Below are 14321 nucleotides of genomic sequence, written 5' to 3' on the forward strand. Positions count from 1 at the left end.
GCATTAAACCTCCCTTCTTGCTGATTAGGCTTGAAAGTATACAAAGATCGACTGTCTTTCGTAAGACAATTTTATGTATTTCACATTTTGCAACATGGCCTCTGACAGAACTTGACAGAAAGTAATTATACAATTCACATAACTTACAAGAGAAACTTAAATGTGAGACTCTTCACTTTAAAAAGGGAGAACTGTTAGAACCAAAGAAATAAACGAATGTTTTCCATCTGGCTCACAGCAATTCGTTTTTGTCTTAATCTCACTATAAACACTAAAAAAACCAGCCCTGTGCATTGACGTAAACCAGAGTTCCTCAGCCCAGAGGAGACATTGATGGATACTTGGTTTTAAAAGACAAGACTATAAAATAAGACAGTATAAAGTCATAAAAGCCCAGAAGATGTAATAGACAATATGGAGAAAAGACAGATTTACATGGTAACCCTGCTTGATACAAACAAAACACCACTCCAGCTCCAGAGCCGTGAACAGCAGCCCGGTCATTTAGTCCAGCTGACTTTGGGAATGTCGTAATGCTCAGTCAGAGTATCCAAGTGCCTGTTGAAGTCCTGGGGGAGGGAAAGAGAAAGAAAACCGGTGCTGACATCACCATGTTGAACCACAAGACCCCCTGGGTCCCTTGTGTTTCCCAAGGTGAAACAGTTCCTTCAGCCCAACAATAAACACACGCTGGCCTGAGGAACTCGGGATGGTTTTGCTCACCTCCACTCGCTGCTTGTGGGTTTTGGACGCTTTCTTCAGGATCCGCTCCATTTGCTGCAGGAGACACGGAAAGGCCGGTTACTCCCGGCACCCGCAGCCCCCTCAGCGGCCGCACCGGGGGTGACGGGGCTTTTAAAGCCTTACCCGCTTCTCCTGCATCTTTTCGTAGGCCACTTGCGCCGGGGTCCGCTTGTCCAGCCCGCGCTTCTTCTCCTCCTCCTGCTTCTTGCTGCTCACGATCTGCTCCAGGATCTGGGCCTTGTCTTTCGCCTTCTTCTTCTTCCTGCGGGGAGAGCCCGGTCAGCGCCGGGCTGTGCATCCCTCCTCGCCCACCGTTCTCCCCGCGTCTCCTCACCGCCCCCATTCTGCCCCGGCTCCCCCCGACCCCTCACCGCTTGCCGGCCCCCAGGGCCCCGCCGCTGCCCTTCAGCCGCAGCGGACCGCGCTGCACCGCCTCGTAATCCGCCATGGCGGAACGGCCGCGGCGCGCCCCCTGCCGGCACCGCCGCGGCCGGGAACGGCGCTCGAGCGGCGCCCGGCGCCTGCGTCAGGGGAGCCGGGAACCGGGAACCGAGCCGCGCCCGGCGCCTCCCTCAGGGGAACCGGGAGCCGGGAACCGAGCCCCGTCCGGCGCCTGCGTCAGGGGAACCGGGAGCCGGGAGCCGGGAACCGAGCCCCGTCCGGCGCCTGCGTCAGGGGCGCCGTCCTCAGGGCAGCCGAGGCGGCAACGAGCGCTCGCACCTCCGTGAGGGGCACCGAGATGGGAGTGAGCCCTGGCCCCTCCGTGAGGGGCACCGGGAGCGGGCCCTGCCCGGCCCCTTGGTGAGGGGAACCGGCAGTGAGCCCAGTCTGAGGGTATCCGTGAGCAGAACAGAAGCGGGACTTGCAAAATGTGGAGTATGTTAAGATTATTTTAAATTAGAATGTTGTTTAAAATGCAAACTCCTTGTATGCTAACTGTACTAACAAGCTTTAGGGATGCATTAAATCAAAATGTTGATGCATGTGTGTATACATTGATAATTCAGCAAAGGCCTCAAGGTCTATATAACCTACATCTGAACTATCTTCATTATGACACTTAAGATCATGTCTAAAGGCCAAAAAGACCCTTTCCAGGTGCAGACCCTTCGCCATTGCATGTGGAGATAGCTGGCGATTGGCTAACTTGTATGGAAATCACTAAATAATCTTAATAGAGGGGCTGACCTTGGAAAAAGACTGACTCACTCTGAACTTCTGTAAATAATGGCGTGGGAAGTCCAGTGGGGTGTGTTGGATTTGTGGAAACCCCCCCATGCATCCATGCTTGTGCAAGCAATGTCTCCCTCGAGTGTGTAATTATTGGCTTGTTGCACACTATATAATACATCTGATTTTGAGGACAACAGGATGGAACTGCCTTGAGGAGAACACCCAGAGATCCAGTCAACACCAGGAGAAACCACCTCCATCCCTCCCCACACGTCTTGTTGCACCATGCACAGAACCATTCCGGATAGTTTTTGCTGTGGGAAGATGCCCCGAGGCACAAGCTCGCCCCAGGAATGGATCTTCCAGCAGCCAGAGGGTACCAGTGACCCAGAAACAGAGACTTTATAGATCCATGAAAAGCAGCTTGCCACATGCTGTGCAGCCAGTTCCTCTTTTTTTTCCCTTGTTTTTTATCTTTCATACAGCCTGCAGAATCACATTTCTGCTCACATGTATAAACTACACACTCACACATCTTTTCAGTGTAAAGGTCATATGCATCAGTATGGATGGATGTCATGCTAATAGCCATTAATTAGTAGTAACATACATCAGCAGATGATGCAGAAGAAAGGGAGTGAGCAGCCTTTATGGGCACTACTTCCAGTATAAGCTACCATCAGCATTAGTGTGTTATAACAATGTGCATTAAGGGAAAATACTGGTACAGGCTGCCCAGAGCAGTGGTGGAGTCACCATCCCTGGAAGTGTTCAAAAAACGTGTGGACACTTGGGGAATGGTATACTGGTGACCTTGGCAGCGCTGCAGTAATGGTTGCACTCCATAATCTAAAAGGGCTTTTCCAACCTCTACAATTCTGACTATGCGAAGTGAGAAGGAAAGGAGGAGGAACTACCAAATTTCCATCATTTGGTGTTAAATTTTGAAGAAGGAAAATGTTACTAACATTTTTCAGTTAATTCACCATGTGTGAAGGCGGGAAAAAGCAGGATCCACTGTGTCTACCTGCAGCTGAAGAGCACTAATGAGCAGCCATTACTTATTTGGCTAAATCCTGTAACCCGAGTCTCTGTGGTGCACACAGGAGACGGCTGAATGCTGCTGGATAAGAGCCTCAAGCAGCCGCACTAAAGATTTGATGAAATGCTCTTATTATGATACTTTGCAGCCTGTAGAAGTTGGTTACTTGATCCTCTGCTCTACCTGAGCTTCATTGTTGCAGCTTTTAATAACTGAATATCCAGACGACCTGTAAAGGTGCCTTTGAGGAAAGAAGTGACAAGAGTCAGTATTCCAGCTCGAAATGGGCAACAAGCAAACCATTTTCACTCAAGAGCAACTGGATGCATATCAGGTATAAAGCAAACTAAACGGCTGTTTGGACAGGACATTGAATAATGGCAAAGGTGGTGTTGGGTTTTTTGAAACCACAACTTTTAAAAATGAAAAAATAGAAGTACTGAGTTGCAGCAAAGATTTTAGTAACGTAGCTTCATTTTTACAAAAGGAAGGGTTGTAAAGTACTTCTAATTGTATGCCAAAAGGAAATCTTTAATGCTTACACATAAACTATAGTATAACTTCATTTAAGTCACTGTATGGGAGAAATTTAGACCAATGCATGCTAAAAACTGTCCTTACGTGTTATACCTTTTCTTATTTCATAGGACTGCACATTTTTCACAAGGAAAGAAATTCTGAGGTGAATCTTCTGTATGCATGTTGTGAGTAAAGGGCAGAGATTGCTGTAAAGGCAGGTTACATATGGGGTAAGGTATTAAAAAATAATTTTAAAATGGATTCACTCAAATTTAAAGTGATACCTTGGAGTGATCTGAGCAGTTTTGTTGGCTTTTTTCATTTACAAACCCTATGCTAAACTGAGTCAGAATTCTAAATTTTGTGGTAATGTACTAGTCCCTCTTTATTAGAAATAAATGTAATGAATTATGTCTTAGTGGCAGCGATGTCCATGGTTCTCTCACATGGTTTTCAGACGGATGCTTCAAAGTGTACTTTTATTCTCCAGAATAATTTTACTGGTTTATGAAAACTTTAATGATTGTGTCAAGTTTTCTTCATGTTTTCTTGTAAATGATTGCACTGCAGCTCCACGATGCATTTTTCCTGAAGCCTTCATGTGCCTCATTGAACTCCCTATTTAATCTCTGGCCAAAGGATCTGACAAAGGCAGGATCAGGATTCTGTTTGGGTGGGAACAGAAGTGAGAGTCCTCACTGAAAACATGAACTTGTTCTCCTTTCATAAGGGTTTGGCTGCGTGTCCTGTGCAAGGATCTTCACCTGACAGTTTTATCATGAAGCTTTGTATTTTTCACCAGTTACACGATGTTCCTTGTTTTAATAATGGTTTTTCCAACAAAAAACATACTGTTACTTAGTGACCGATGCCCATCTGGTAACGGATGCGAAGTGTGAAAAACGAGGAGGAAGAGCACCTTGTTGCCAGGAGTCTAAAGAGCCCGTTCAGCCACCGAGCCCTTGTGTGTGTCAGGCTGTTTTACAGGTACCGAGACCTGGCCCCGCAGCTCGTCCCCCTCGACTACTCTGCCCGCCCAGCCGTGACTCTGCCCTACCAGCTCATCAGCAGCATGCCGGAGCTCAAGGTACCAGCGCTCTGCTCAGTGACACACCTCAGCTCCTTCTGCCCTTTGTCAATAATTCATCCACCACTAATTGCTGGGAGGCTTACACACAAATAAATTTGGACTATTCAAGTCAAAGTCTTTCTGGAAGCTTCTAGTAATTCCCAGAAAACACGCTGAAACAGCACAAAGATTAAACAGGGTGCAGCTGTGTCAGCTTCTGACCCAGCATTAGACTAAGAATTTAAAGGCAGAAAGGGGAGAATTTGCCAGAAAAGGTGTTTCAACAAAAAGTCTTGCTGCACTTGCCTTACCTGCACTGAAACGAATGCTAGTGAGGATGACCTTCCCTTCTGCTGTGCTCTGTTTCCCAGGACAACCCGTTCCGCCAGCGGATAGCAGAGGTGTTCTCGGAGCACGGAGATGGCAATATGACTTTAGATAATTTTTTGGACATGTTTTCTGTGCTAAGTGAAATGGCTCCCAGAGACCTGAAAGCTTATTATGCTTTTAAAATTTATGGTGAGTGAGACATGTTTAAAAAGTAAGTGGGGAAATTCTGTAGCTTCATGTAGGGCTGCAAAATCCTCACTTTGTCAGCGTAATGTTTTCTAGTTATCATGTCTTTTAATTGCACTTGAATGTTTGTTCTCCCTCTTCTAAAAACTTCTGGTTTTCTTTATCCTTTTGTCTCTTAATTATTTGGCATTAAAATTTACTACAGAATTTACAACTTGAAATTATCTGCAGCTTTCAAGAGCTGACAAACATTAAGAAATATTTCTGTCTGAGGAGTTGCTTGGAAAAGTACAGCACAGGAGATTTGGCAGCCTGTGAATCTGTGGGGTGGATTTGGGAGGGGGAGGCAGAGCAGCACACTGCAGCCTTTTTTCTCCAAGGACAAATGTGAAGATTTTTTTTTTTAAGTACCATTTACAGTTACTTTCTTTATGATCAGCTAAAGACAACATATCAAACCAACATAATCTTGCTGGAACGACGGAATGATGGCTAGGCTATGTTTAACCATTAAACTACTTACAGTTGTTACCCTTATGTAAGAAAAGGAGAAATTTAGAGATTTTTATTTTGTAACTGATTTCTTTTACAAATAGATAGTGGTAACTTCATTTCTGATTTGAGAGTTCTGATAAAAATCCATCACAACCTGGGAACCAAACCCTTCTATTGGGTCCTGGCAAAAAAAAAACAAACAAACAAACATGTAAAATGCTGATTTCTGTCGCTTTAAATTAACTTTGTCTCCTTTGCCAGACTTCAACAATGATGATTACATATGCAAATCAGATCTAGAGAAAACTGTTAACAAATTAACCCGAAATGAACTGACCCCAGAAGAAGTCAGCCTTGTGTGTGATAAGGTGATTTACGAGGCTGATGTGGACAATGATGGCAAGTTGTCCTTGGCAGACTTTCAGCATATGATCGTACGAGCTCCAGATTTCCTCAGGTAATATTTGCTTTTCATTTCTAACATAAAATTATCTTCGTTTCCTTGTCAGAAACCTCTGAAGTGTGTGTTTACATCTCCTCAGCATTTGCAGATCACCACTCTTCCCTTGCAGGTTCTAGTAGAGCTGCCCATTGCAAACACTGCAAAAATAGATGCTTGAAAAAGCCTGGACGCTTCTTGACTTGCTTTTGAACTTCCAAAGTACTTTTTACATGCTAAAAGGTCCTTGTAACTTAAAAAAGTTAGTATTAGTGCTTAGGCTACATGATAAATGCATGGTATTTGCTCACTCAGTGCTTAACATAGTGTTATTGTGGTTTCTGGTGCTTATCTTACACAAAATAACACTCAAATCTTGCGTTTATTTAATGCACCCAATCTTTGCAAATGCTTTGAAAAATAAAGTTTCCAGTTTATCACAGAGTCCTACAATTATGTAGTAATTCCTTTTAAGAGAGTCATACATAAGTATCATGACTTCCTTTTTTTAACAGCACCTTTCATATTCGAATCTGAATCCGGTCAAGCGCGGGGACAGGAGCGCTTCTGGGGCTTTCAACAGCTCTTGAGATAACCAGCCATGAGAGCACAGGATGAGAGGGGCAAAGAGGACAACTTCTGGTAACAGAACCACTCAGACAATTCTCTTTCGTTTCTCTCTTTCAAGGGAATGATTAACTAAGCTCTTCATCAGGATTTCCCTGCAGTTTGGCAAAATGTCTACTCCCCACTCTCAGCTAGAGCAAACCTGGCCTGGACAGTCAAAAGGGAAGTTTTTTTTTTGAAGTTCAGACACCACCAGATAGTAAAGGAATTTGTATTAACCTATAACCTCTAAAAATTCACCCAAAAATGTCTTAACCAGTAAAAAAAAATCCCTTTAGTTTCCAAAACCTAAGTAACTCCTCTAATTACTTATGGTCTTAATAAATTGTCCAGTGAATCAATTCCTGAAGTATTCTCCCACAGTGCAGGATTTACAATGAAAAAGTCAGCATAGTTTAGACATAAAAGAGTCTACCTACCCCAGGTCCTGTCCCTCTTCTCCATTTTCAGAAATCCCGTTTTCCACCCCCACCAGGTTCCCTATGCACAAATGATTAATAGGACTGAAAACTGAAGTTTGTAAAATTCTCTTTTCATAAGAAGTTTATTTGTGCAGTGCTCAGGGTCCTGTACAAGAGAGTAAAAACAGACATACTGTAATAGCTTTGTTTTAATACAAACAGGAAAATCAATGAAAAGTGTTTAAGAAAGCAGTTGTAATGTGGGAAGGGTGGCAGCCAAAAGTGATCATTCAAAAAATACAATTTACAGTTATTTTTACAAATTTTGGGATGCGTTAAATTCCCTTCAAAACAAAGTTGTAAGTCCCAACTCACACTCAGTGTGGAGCAGATGATTCCTGCAGAAAGGCTGGAGAGACCAGTTAACCAGGCAGTTACCTTTATCAGCCACAGCATCTCCAGGGATCAGCGACGGAAGGTCAGGGAATAGGGCAGCCTGCAACACTCAGACTGCAGTTACCATTCAATTCCTTGGAACAGAAGTTCAGTTGAGCCAGAAATGAAGATGCAAGTTAGTCATCGTTTTTCCCCAAGCCCTCCAACTTCTACAAGCACAAAGGAGCCCATCCTCACACAGGTGTTCATGCATTCCCCTTGCAAGTCCAAGAGAAGAAGGAATCATGGCAGTTTTCAGCACGATCATCAGCCAAACACACCACAATAACCCCTCAGCAATCACCAGGGAGATGATCAGCATCTCATATGAAAGGAGAGACCAAATAATTTTCAGCAGCAGTAGAGACTTAAAATAATCCATAGGATTTATAAATCTGAGGCTGAAAGTCTGATGCTGGCATAAGGTTCTGATGTCAGGAAACATAAGCTGTGCTTGTCAGCACAGGACATGGACAACACAAGTGTTAAAGTAAGTGTTAGAAGAGCAGCTCCGCTATTTATTGACACACCCACAGGTCTCCACCCCAAGGAGTGACAAGTCTGCAAGTACTGCAACCAGCCTCAAAAATAAGGTCATGCACAGAATTCCATAATACTGAAGTAAGGGACTCTGATGACATGCTCAAAAATAGATTTGTTTCACTACAAAAAATGTTAATCAGTTACATTTTAGTGGTATTTAGACACTGAGAATGTGTAGTAAGCACAGGTAGTTTTGCAGACCTACTTCAGTTCCTCAGTTTTACAAATTTTGTACCAAATTTCTTTGTAGCCAATTGACTTTTTCCTCCTTAGTTCAAGAAAGCTTAGACACGAGTACTGTATTTTCACAGTACCTCTCTGACAATTGCATTTTTCATCACATTCATAGTTAATAAACACAGTAATTGAATGATGTGATGGAAACACAGTGTACTTCTCCTAGATTTGATACCTGTGTTTAGTGGCACATAGCTAAGCCCATGTGCAGTGCAGCCTTTAACCTTTTCCTCTCTTACACATGCATTTTAGGGTTCATGTTGTTTACACAGATCTAATGTCTGTGTAGAGCCTTCATACCCAGAAGTACAGTGATGACTGCAGTCAGTTTGAGACTTCCTGAGATCAAGCAATAATGTTGTTGTTTGTAAACACAACCATTTCAAAGGAAATAATGTCATAATTAGGTATATAAACACATGCAACAACCAGTGTAAATTTAAACAGAAGGTATTCACATACCTTCTGAATGAAAGAGTAATTTCAGATTTAGAAAATGAGTGAAAAATCACAATACCATCCTTCATGTATTACCCATTTGTACATGAATGCAGTTTGCTTTCCCATCTTGAGGTGAGTTATTGATACAGTCCACAGGCAAGAACCAGAATCATGGCAGACCCATGGTATCAAGTCAGATAAACCACCAATGTTCCAGTCACTCTGAAAAATAAATCTGGCTCAGCAACTGTCTGTAAAAAGCACAAGACAGATTCTTGTTATAACTATTACAGTTATTACTAAGCCAGAAGCAAATCCTTACAGTTATGTAGGAAATTCAGCCTATCTTATCACTGCCCCAGTTGTGCCTCAATCATTTATTGAAGTACTCACAAACTTTTAAAAATATCCTTAGCTCAAGACAGAGGTGCTGCTTGTCCAGTCTATAGCTCTGTATTAACTACACTCTGAAGCCTCCTCAGTAACTTAACATGGTTTTATCCTACAAATACATCTGTGTGTAAATCCACTAAAGGGCATGTTCATCAAGTCCTCATGCTAAAAAGCCACAAGTAAACAAAAACCCAAACCATCATAAGGTTCTGCTTAGAGGAAAGCTTTAATCAGAAAGAGATCATCTAAATGCATTTAAAATGCATTTAAAATGCATTTTTATAAACCAGTAAGTTACACAGTGAAATCTTCCATTTTAAAACAGGCAGTATTCCTGTTGGGCCCAATTGCATGCTGCAGATTTATACAGTTTAATTGTGAATCCAACAGATACTTAACTACAGCAACACCTTTTAGAACTACTCTGAGGCCCAGAGTTCAATACCACAGACTTGAAGACAACAAAACTGGTGAGTAGACTCCACAACTCCAAAACCAAGTTCAATGTTACCCTTAAGTGCAGCTGTCCATATGAACAGAGCAAGCTGCAGTTACAGCAGGCTGCAGGACACAGGTGCAGTGTTCACTGCAGTCAGGTGCAGCACTGCCCAGTCCCGGCCGCAGCCCCGGCAGCCCCTGCCATCAGTCCAATGCAGTCGGGCTCTAATGCAGCCCCTGCCATCAGTCCAGTGCAGTCGGGCTCTAACGCAGCCCCTGCCATCAGTCCAGTGCAGTCGGGCTCTAACGCAGCCCCTGCCATCAGTCCAGTGCAGTCGGGCTCTAATGCAGCCCCTGCCATCAGTCCAATGCAGTCGGGCTGTAATGCAGCCCCTGCCATCAGTCCAGTGCAGTCGGGCTCTAACGCAGCTCCTGGGCTGGGAGCCAGCATCCCCCAGAGCTGCCCTGGCTCTGGCATTTCACACTGGAGCGTGCTGGACTGGGCTGGTGGCAATGAGGAACACAGAGAGCTCCTGTGAGAACAGGCTGCTGCTGCCTGACAGCTGCGGTCAGCCAGCAGCAAGGACAGTCTCAGTCTGAGAGCCTCTTGGCAGAAACTGTTCTGATGTGCAACATTGATTTGCATAAGTGAGCAAGTGTGCTTAGGAACACACAGCTGGGAGCAGTGCACTGCATTTCCTTGTCATGATTTAAAACTACCTACTGTAGCTTGACAGGTCTGCAGTCTTTCCCAGGGAGAGTGGTAAAAATCACCCACTGTAAGGTGATGGATTTTATGTAAGTGTCTCCCTGCCTGACCCTGGTTGTCCAAGAACAGATGACAAATCATCTGTACAGGACACAGTGTAGCCATCAGCTCCTGTTAAACATGTCTGAATGTCTGGAGTACTTAATTAAACAGTCAAACCTAACATGGATGAATTATCAATGGTAAGGACCCATTCTATTTACAGCACATATTCTTTTTTAAAAAATATAGAGATTCCTTTGAGGAGAATTTTTTTAAAACTTCAATTGTACTTGTGGATTGTCTAGAGTAAAACAACTGAGTAGGAGACAGGCAGATAAAGGAGTTTCTCTGCAGGAGTAAAGAGGTGGAGCTGTAGAAGGCTCCCTTGTACTTCCTGGGAAAGCATCAGCCTGCGCTGCTCATCCTGGTGCATTTCTGGGATGCTCTCATGCCACTCTTCTGTGTGCAGCTACAAACTGGATATGCACATGTACCATGTATGCACACCTGGATTTCATTACAGTGGCATTTAAGTTCCTTATTTTGATCATAACTTCATCTTTCTAAACTGGATACGTGACAGATATAAGATTGAAGTCTGTCAGCAGTAGTGCTGCATCCCAGGTCACGTGATCCGTTCTTCCTCTGCTAGACAATACACACCCCGTGGCAATCTGACAAAAATAAACTTGTTTCATCTCCAAAACTGAAGAGTCAGACAGTTACCAAAATACACCATTTCTTATTCAGATGGTCACAAAGTGACAAGGTATGTTGGGAGCACTAAGTCCACAGAAAGAGGAAACCTCACTTAGCACAGGCACCGTCCAGCTCAGATTAAGGCCGTGTCCCTCACAGAAGAACACATCGGAAAAAACTGCTTTTCTTTTGCTGGTCTTGTGTGATTTTGACTCCCTGGTTGCTGCCTTGAGGGCTATTGCCTTCCTGAAGATGGAAAGAATATCCAATTACTTATTTATACTCAAGAGATTCTTCATTCTGTTGAACCAAGCCTGACATACACAAAAACCTCTCCCACAATCAGTAAGAAGCTTCAATCATTTATCCGAGTCTTACACCAGCCACGACAAAAAAAATGGAGAACTGCATCTGAAATGCAGACACAGCCAACATCAGAGTACACCTTGACAAACTAAAAATACATTTCTAGAACTTTCAGTGATCTTTCATGAAAGAGACTATGATACATTTGTATACACTGTAAAACAGTTCTTGCAATATGGCTTTTGGTTTGCTTGTTTTTCCTATCTAAATCCAGCATGGATGAAATCAGTTACTCACCAATTTTTTGTCCATTTTTGCTTTGATATCTCTCGCAAGAGTGAAAAATGCCTGTGACAAGTCCAACAGTTCAGTGTTATAGGATAAATAAAATGTTTTCTAACAGTTTTGTTTAGCAATAAGCTGCCTTCCCAAGTTTTGACATACTACACAAGAACAGTATTTTCCCCTCTGCTCCTTCTCTAGCTCCTTTCTGAGCCCCAAAGCCTCACTGGCCCCTCCAGCCAGGGTCTGTACTGCAGGAAAACACTTAACAACCCCTCTGTGGCACCCAACAATGGAGCTCTGCATCCCACTGGGATGGGCAACTGTTCCACACTGCTGCTTTGCACAAAGAGGACAATAAATATGAGATAAAGGCATTAGTACTTACATTCTCTATGTTTATATTTGCTTTTGCACTGGTCTCCATGAATTTAATCCCAAAACTTGCAGCAAGCTGAACAAAAGCAGATTGCACATTAGTTAAACAACTGCAGGAACAGCTCCAAACACACCCCTGAGTACAGCATCTGTCCCTGCTGCCACCAGTCAGCGGAGTTGGGGATTTACTCATGCAGAACAATTTGCAAAAATCAGGAATTAAATCTTGCTGCAATTGGCATCTGTTCTCACTGGCTTTGCTCTGCTCTTTTACATTCTGCACACATTTTTAACTTGCTGGTTTTTATTTGTTTCTTGCACAGATACCTCATCAGTCTCCCAACACCCACAGTGCAGAAAAAAACTCTGCCTCGACAAACTAATACCTGACATCAGAAAAGACAATCCCATCTACCTTGTCTCAGTGGCTTTCAGCCAAAAAAGACATTTTCTCTGTGTCCAACTCTAGCATCCTTTTAGAAAAGTCCCGCTCACTGCCTTGCATCTGTTAGATAATTGACAAGAATCCTAAAGGCAAGTTCTGCTTTTGATCCCAGTGGGGAAAAGCATTGCCAGGACAGCCTGGGGAAGGTTCAGTCATTCCACTCAGGAACCCCAACTGTGCTACGACGGCAGACAAGCATCAGTGCAGTTTCTAGACTCTGGAAAGCTGAGTCAAAATACATCAAAGCCACAGCACTCACCTTCTCCCCTTGCTCTCTAGAGACTTGTCTTTTGTCATTTGCATCACATTTGTTCCCCAGGATCATTTTTTCAACATCTGGAGAGGCATGCTGAAACAAACATAGACCAGAGACTTGTGCTTGGCTTTTGTAGATAAACACTGTCAGACAGATGAGGTCTAATTGAGTACCCAAAACAAAGATGCCAGGCCTGAGAATCTTCCAGAGATTTCCAGGCTCCCACCAATCCCTCATCCCAGCATGTGACCTGCACCATGGCAATTCTTGGATCAGTTACTGTGGCAGGAAATGGTCACATTAGGTGCCTTCAGAGTATAAGGACTACAGCCCTCACAACAAACCCCCACTTATCTTTCGAGTACTCTGCAGGGCATTCAGTAATGCTTCTGAAGCAATTAAAGCTTCAACTACTTTCAGAGGAAAAAATGACACCTTTAACTGTCAGTAATAAGGAAAGAGAGAAATTACCTCTTCAATATTCCTCACCCAGTTCCGAATATTTTCAAAAGACTTTTCATTGGTGATGTCATACACTAACATAATGCCCTAAAGGTAATGAAAAAGATTGTTTTAGCAGGAGTTAAAGGTTTATCCACCGCAGAGAGGAGCGACTCAACAGTGGCTATTTTTGCCAACTGGTTCCCAGTTAATGTCAGTGAGATAAGGTGTGCGGGACATGTATTTATAGAGCAAAACATGGAGGGAGCTGCCTTTCAAAGTCCCGTGTCATCCCAGCACAGCTTCAGCAGCTCTGGGAGCATGAGCACTGCTGAGGGTCCAGCCTGGCAGACCATGCTGCGAGAGGGTCAGCTGCGAGTTCCACCTCAGAGCAGCTGACCTGACCCCCCAGCGGCCACAAACTCCCCGCAGGATTTGCTCCTACCATGGCTCCCCTGTAGTACGCGGTGGTGATGGTCCGGAACCGCTCCTGCCCGGCCGTGTCCCTGCAACAGACACAACCACGTCCACAGCAGCTCAAGTTAACACTAACAAAAGTGTAAAGCAAATTCAAAACAGTCTTCAGAGCACTAGAACTACCTGTTGGGTTCTAAGACAAGTGGGTAAACACCCATCACATCGCCAGGCACCCCACAGGGTGCGGCTATCGGGCACTCACTGCAGCAGAGAAGCCTTACCAGATCTGCAGCTTGATTCTCTTGCCATCGAGCTCTATCGTTCTAATTTTAAAGTCGATACCTGAAACGAGAACCGATTCCTTTACTCACACGTCCTGCCCAAAGGCCAAGTCCCAGCGCTTTCCCCTCAGTGCCGCCGATCAGTTTCACGTGCCCAGTGCTCCCTCGCCGCTGCTCCGCGGCAGCGGCCGGGCCGCCCCTCCGGACACGGCCGCGCCCCCGCCGCGGAGCGCCCCGGCGGGACCCCCGGCGGGACCCCCGGCGGGACCCCCGGCGGGACCCCCGGCGGGCCGCTCGCAGCGCAGCGCAGCGAGGCGCGGCCCGGCCCCGGCCGGCGCTCACCGATGGTGGAGATGAAGGTGGCGTTGAAGGCGTCCTCGGAGAAGCGGAACAGGGCGCAGGTCTTGCCCACGCCCGAATCGCCGATCAGCAGCAGCTTGAACAGGTAGTCGTAGGTCTTCGCCATGTTGATGGCACCGGCCCCGCCCGCCATACGCTCATTGGTCGAGCTCGGCGGGGAGCGCACGCAGCCGGCACGCCATTGGTGAGCGGC

The 14321-nt window shown here is 44.9% G+C and overlaps 3 protein-coding genes across 5 annotated transcripts; 1 reads left to right on the forward strand and 2 right to left on the reverse strand.

Annotated features, from left to right (window-relative positions):
- Window positions 1-378: 378 nt before the first annotated feature.
- On the reverse strand, window positions 379-1269 carry FAM32A (family with sequence similarity 32 member A). Its single transcript, XM_079328511.1, has 4 exons — window positions 1116-1269; window positions 868-1006; window positions 724-777; window positions 379-569 (listed from the first exon to the last, which is right to left on the reverse strand). Exons 1-4 carry the CDS (start codon window positions 1190-1192, stop codon window positions 501-503), a joined length of 339 nt encoding a protein of 112 aa, XP_079184637.1. The 5' UTR covers window positions 1193-1269; the 3' UTR covers window positions 379-500.
- A 19-nt stretch (window positions 1270-1288) lies between these two features.
- On the forward strand, window positions 1289-7345 carry CIB3 (calcium and integrin binding family member 3). Of its 3 annotated transcripts, XM_079328509.1 has the most exons (6): window positions 1289-3293; window positions 3607-3641; window positions 4454-4565; window positions 4919-5066; window positions 5820-6015; window positions 6513-7345. In XM_079328509.1, the coding sequence occupies exons 1-6, from the start codon at window positions 3243-3245 to the stop codon at window positions 6532-6534; spliced, it is 564 nt and encodes a 187-aa protein (XP_079184635.1). In that variant the 5' UTR covers window positions 1289-3242; the 3' UTR covers window positions 6535-7345. The 3 variants fall into 3 exon arrangements, with proteins under 3 accessions (XP_079184635.1, XP_079184636.1, XP_079184634.1); XM_079328510.1 differs by lacking the exons at window positions 1289-3293; window positions 3607-3641 and having other exon boundaries at window positions 4237-4565; window positions 6686-6826; XM_079328508.1 differs by lacking the exons at window positions 1289-3293; window positions 3607-3641 and having other exon boundaries at window positions 4237-4565; window positions 6513-6660.
- A 3640-nt stretch (window positions 7346-10985) lies between these two features.
- On the reverse strand, window positions 10986-14320 carry RAB8A (RAB8A, member RAS oncogene family). Its single transcript, XM_079328507.1, has 8 exons — window positions 14111-14320; window positions 13769-13829; window positions 13516-13576; window positions 13101-13178; window positions 12633-12722; window positions 11939-12004; window positions 11566-11616; window positions 10986-11208 (listed from the first exon to the last, which is right to left on the reverse strand). The coding sequence occupies exons 1-8, from the start codon at window positions 14259-14261 to the stop codon at window positions 11116-11118; spliced, it is 651 nt and encodes a 216-aa protein (XP_079184633.1). The 5' UTR covers window positions 14262-14320; the 3' UTR covers window positions 10986-11115.
- Window position 14321: the final 1 nt, after the last annotated feature.

The sequence above is a fragment of the Erithacus rubecula genome, assembly GCF_903797595.1.
Source record: "Erithacus rubecula genome assembly, chromosome: 28".
NCBI classification, from domain to species: domain Eukaryota; kingdom Metazoa; phylum Chordata; class Aves; order Passeriformes; family Muscicapidae; genus Erithacus; species Erithacus rubecula.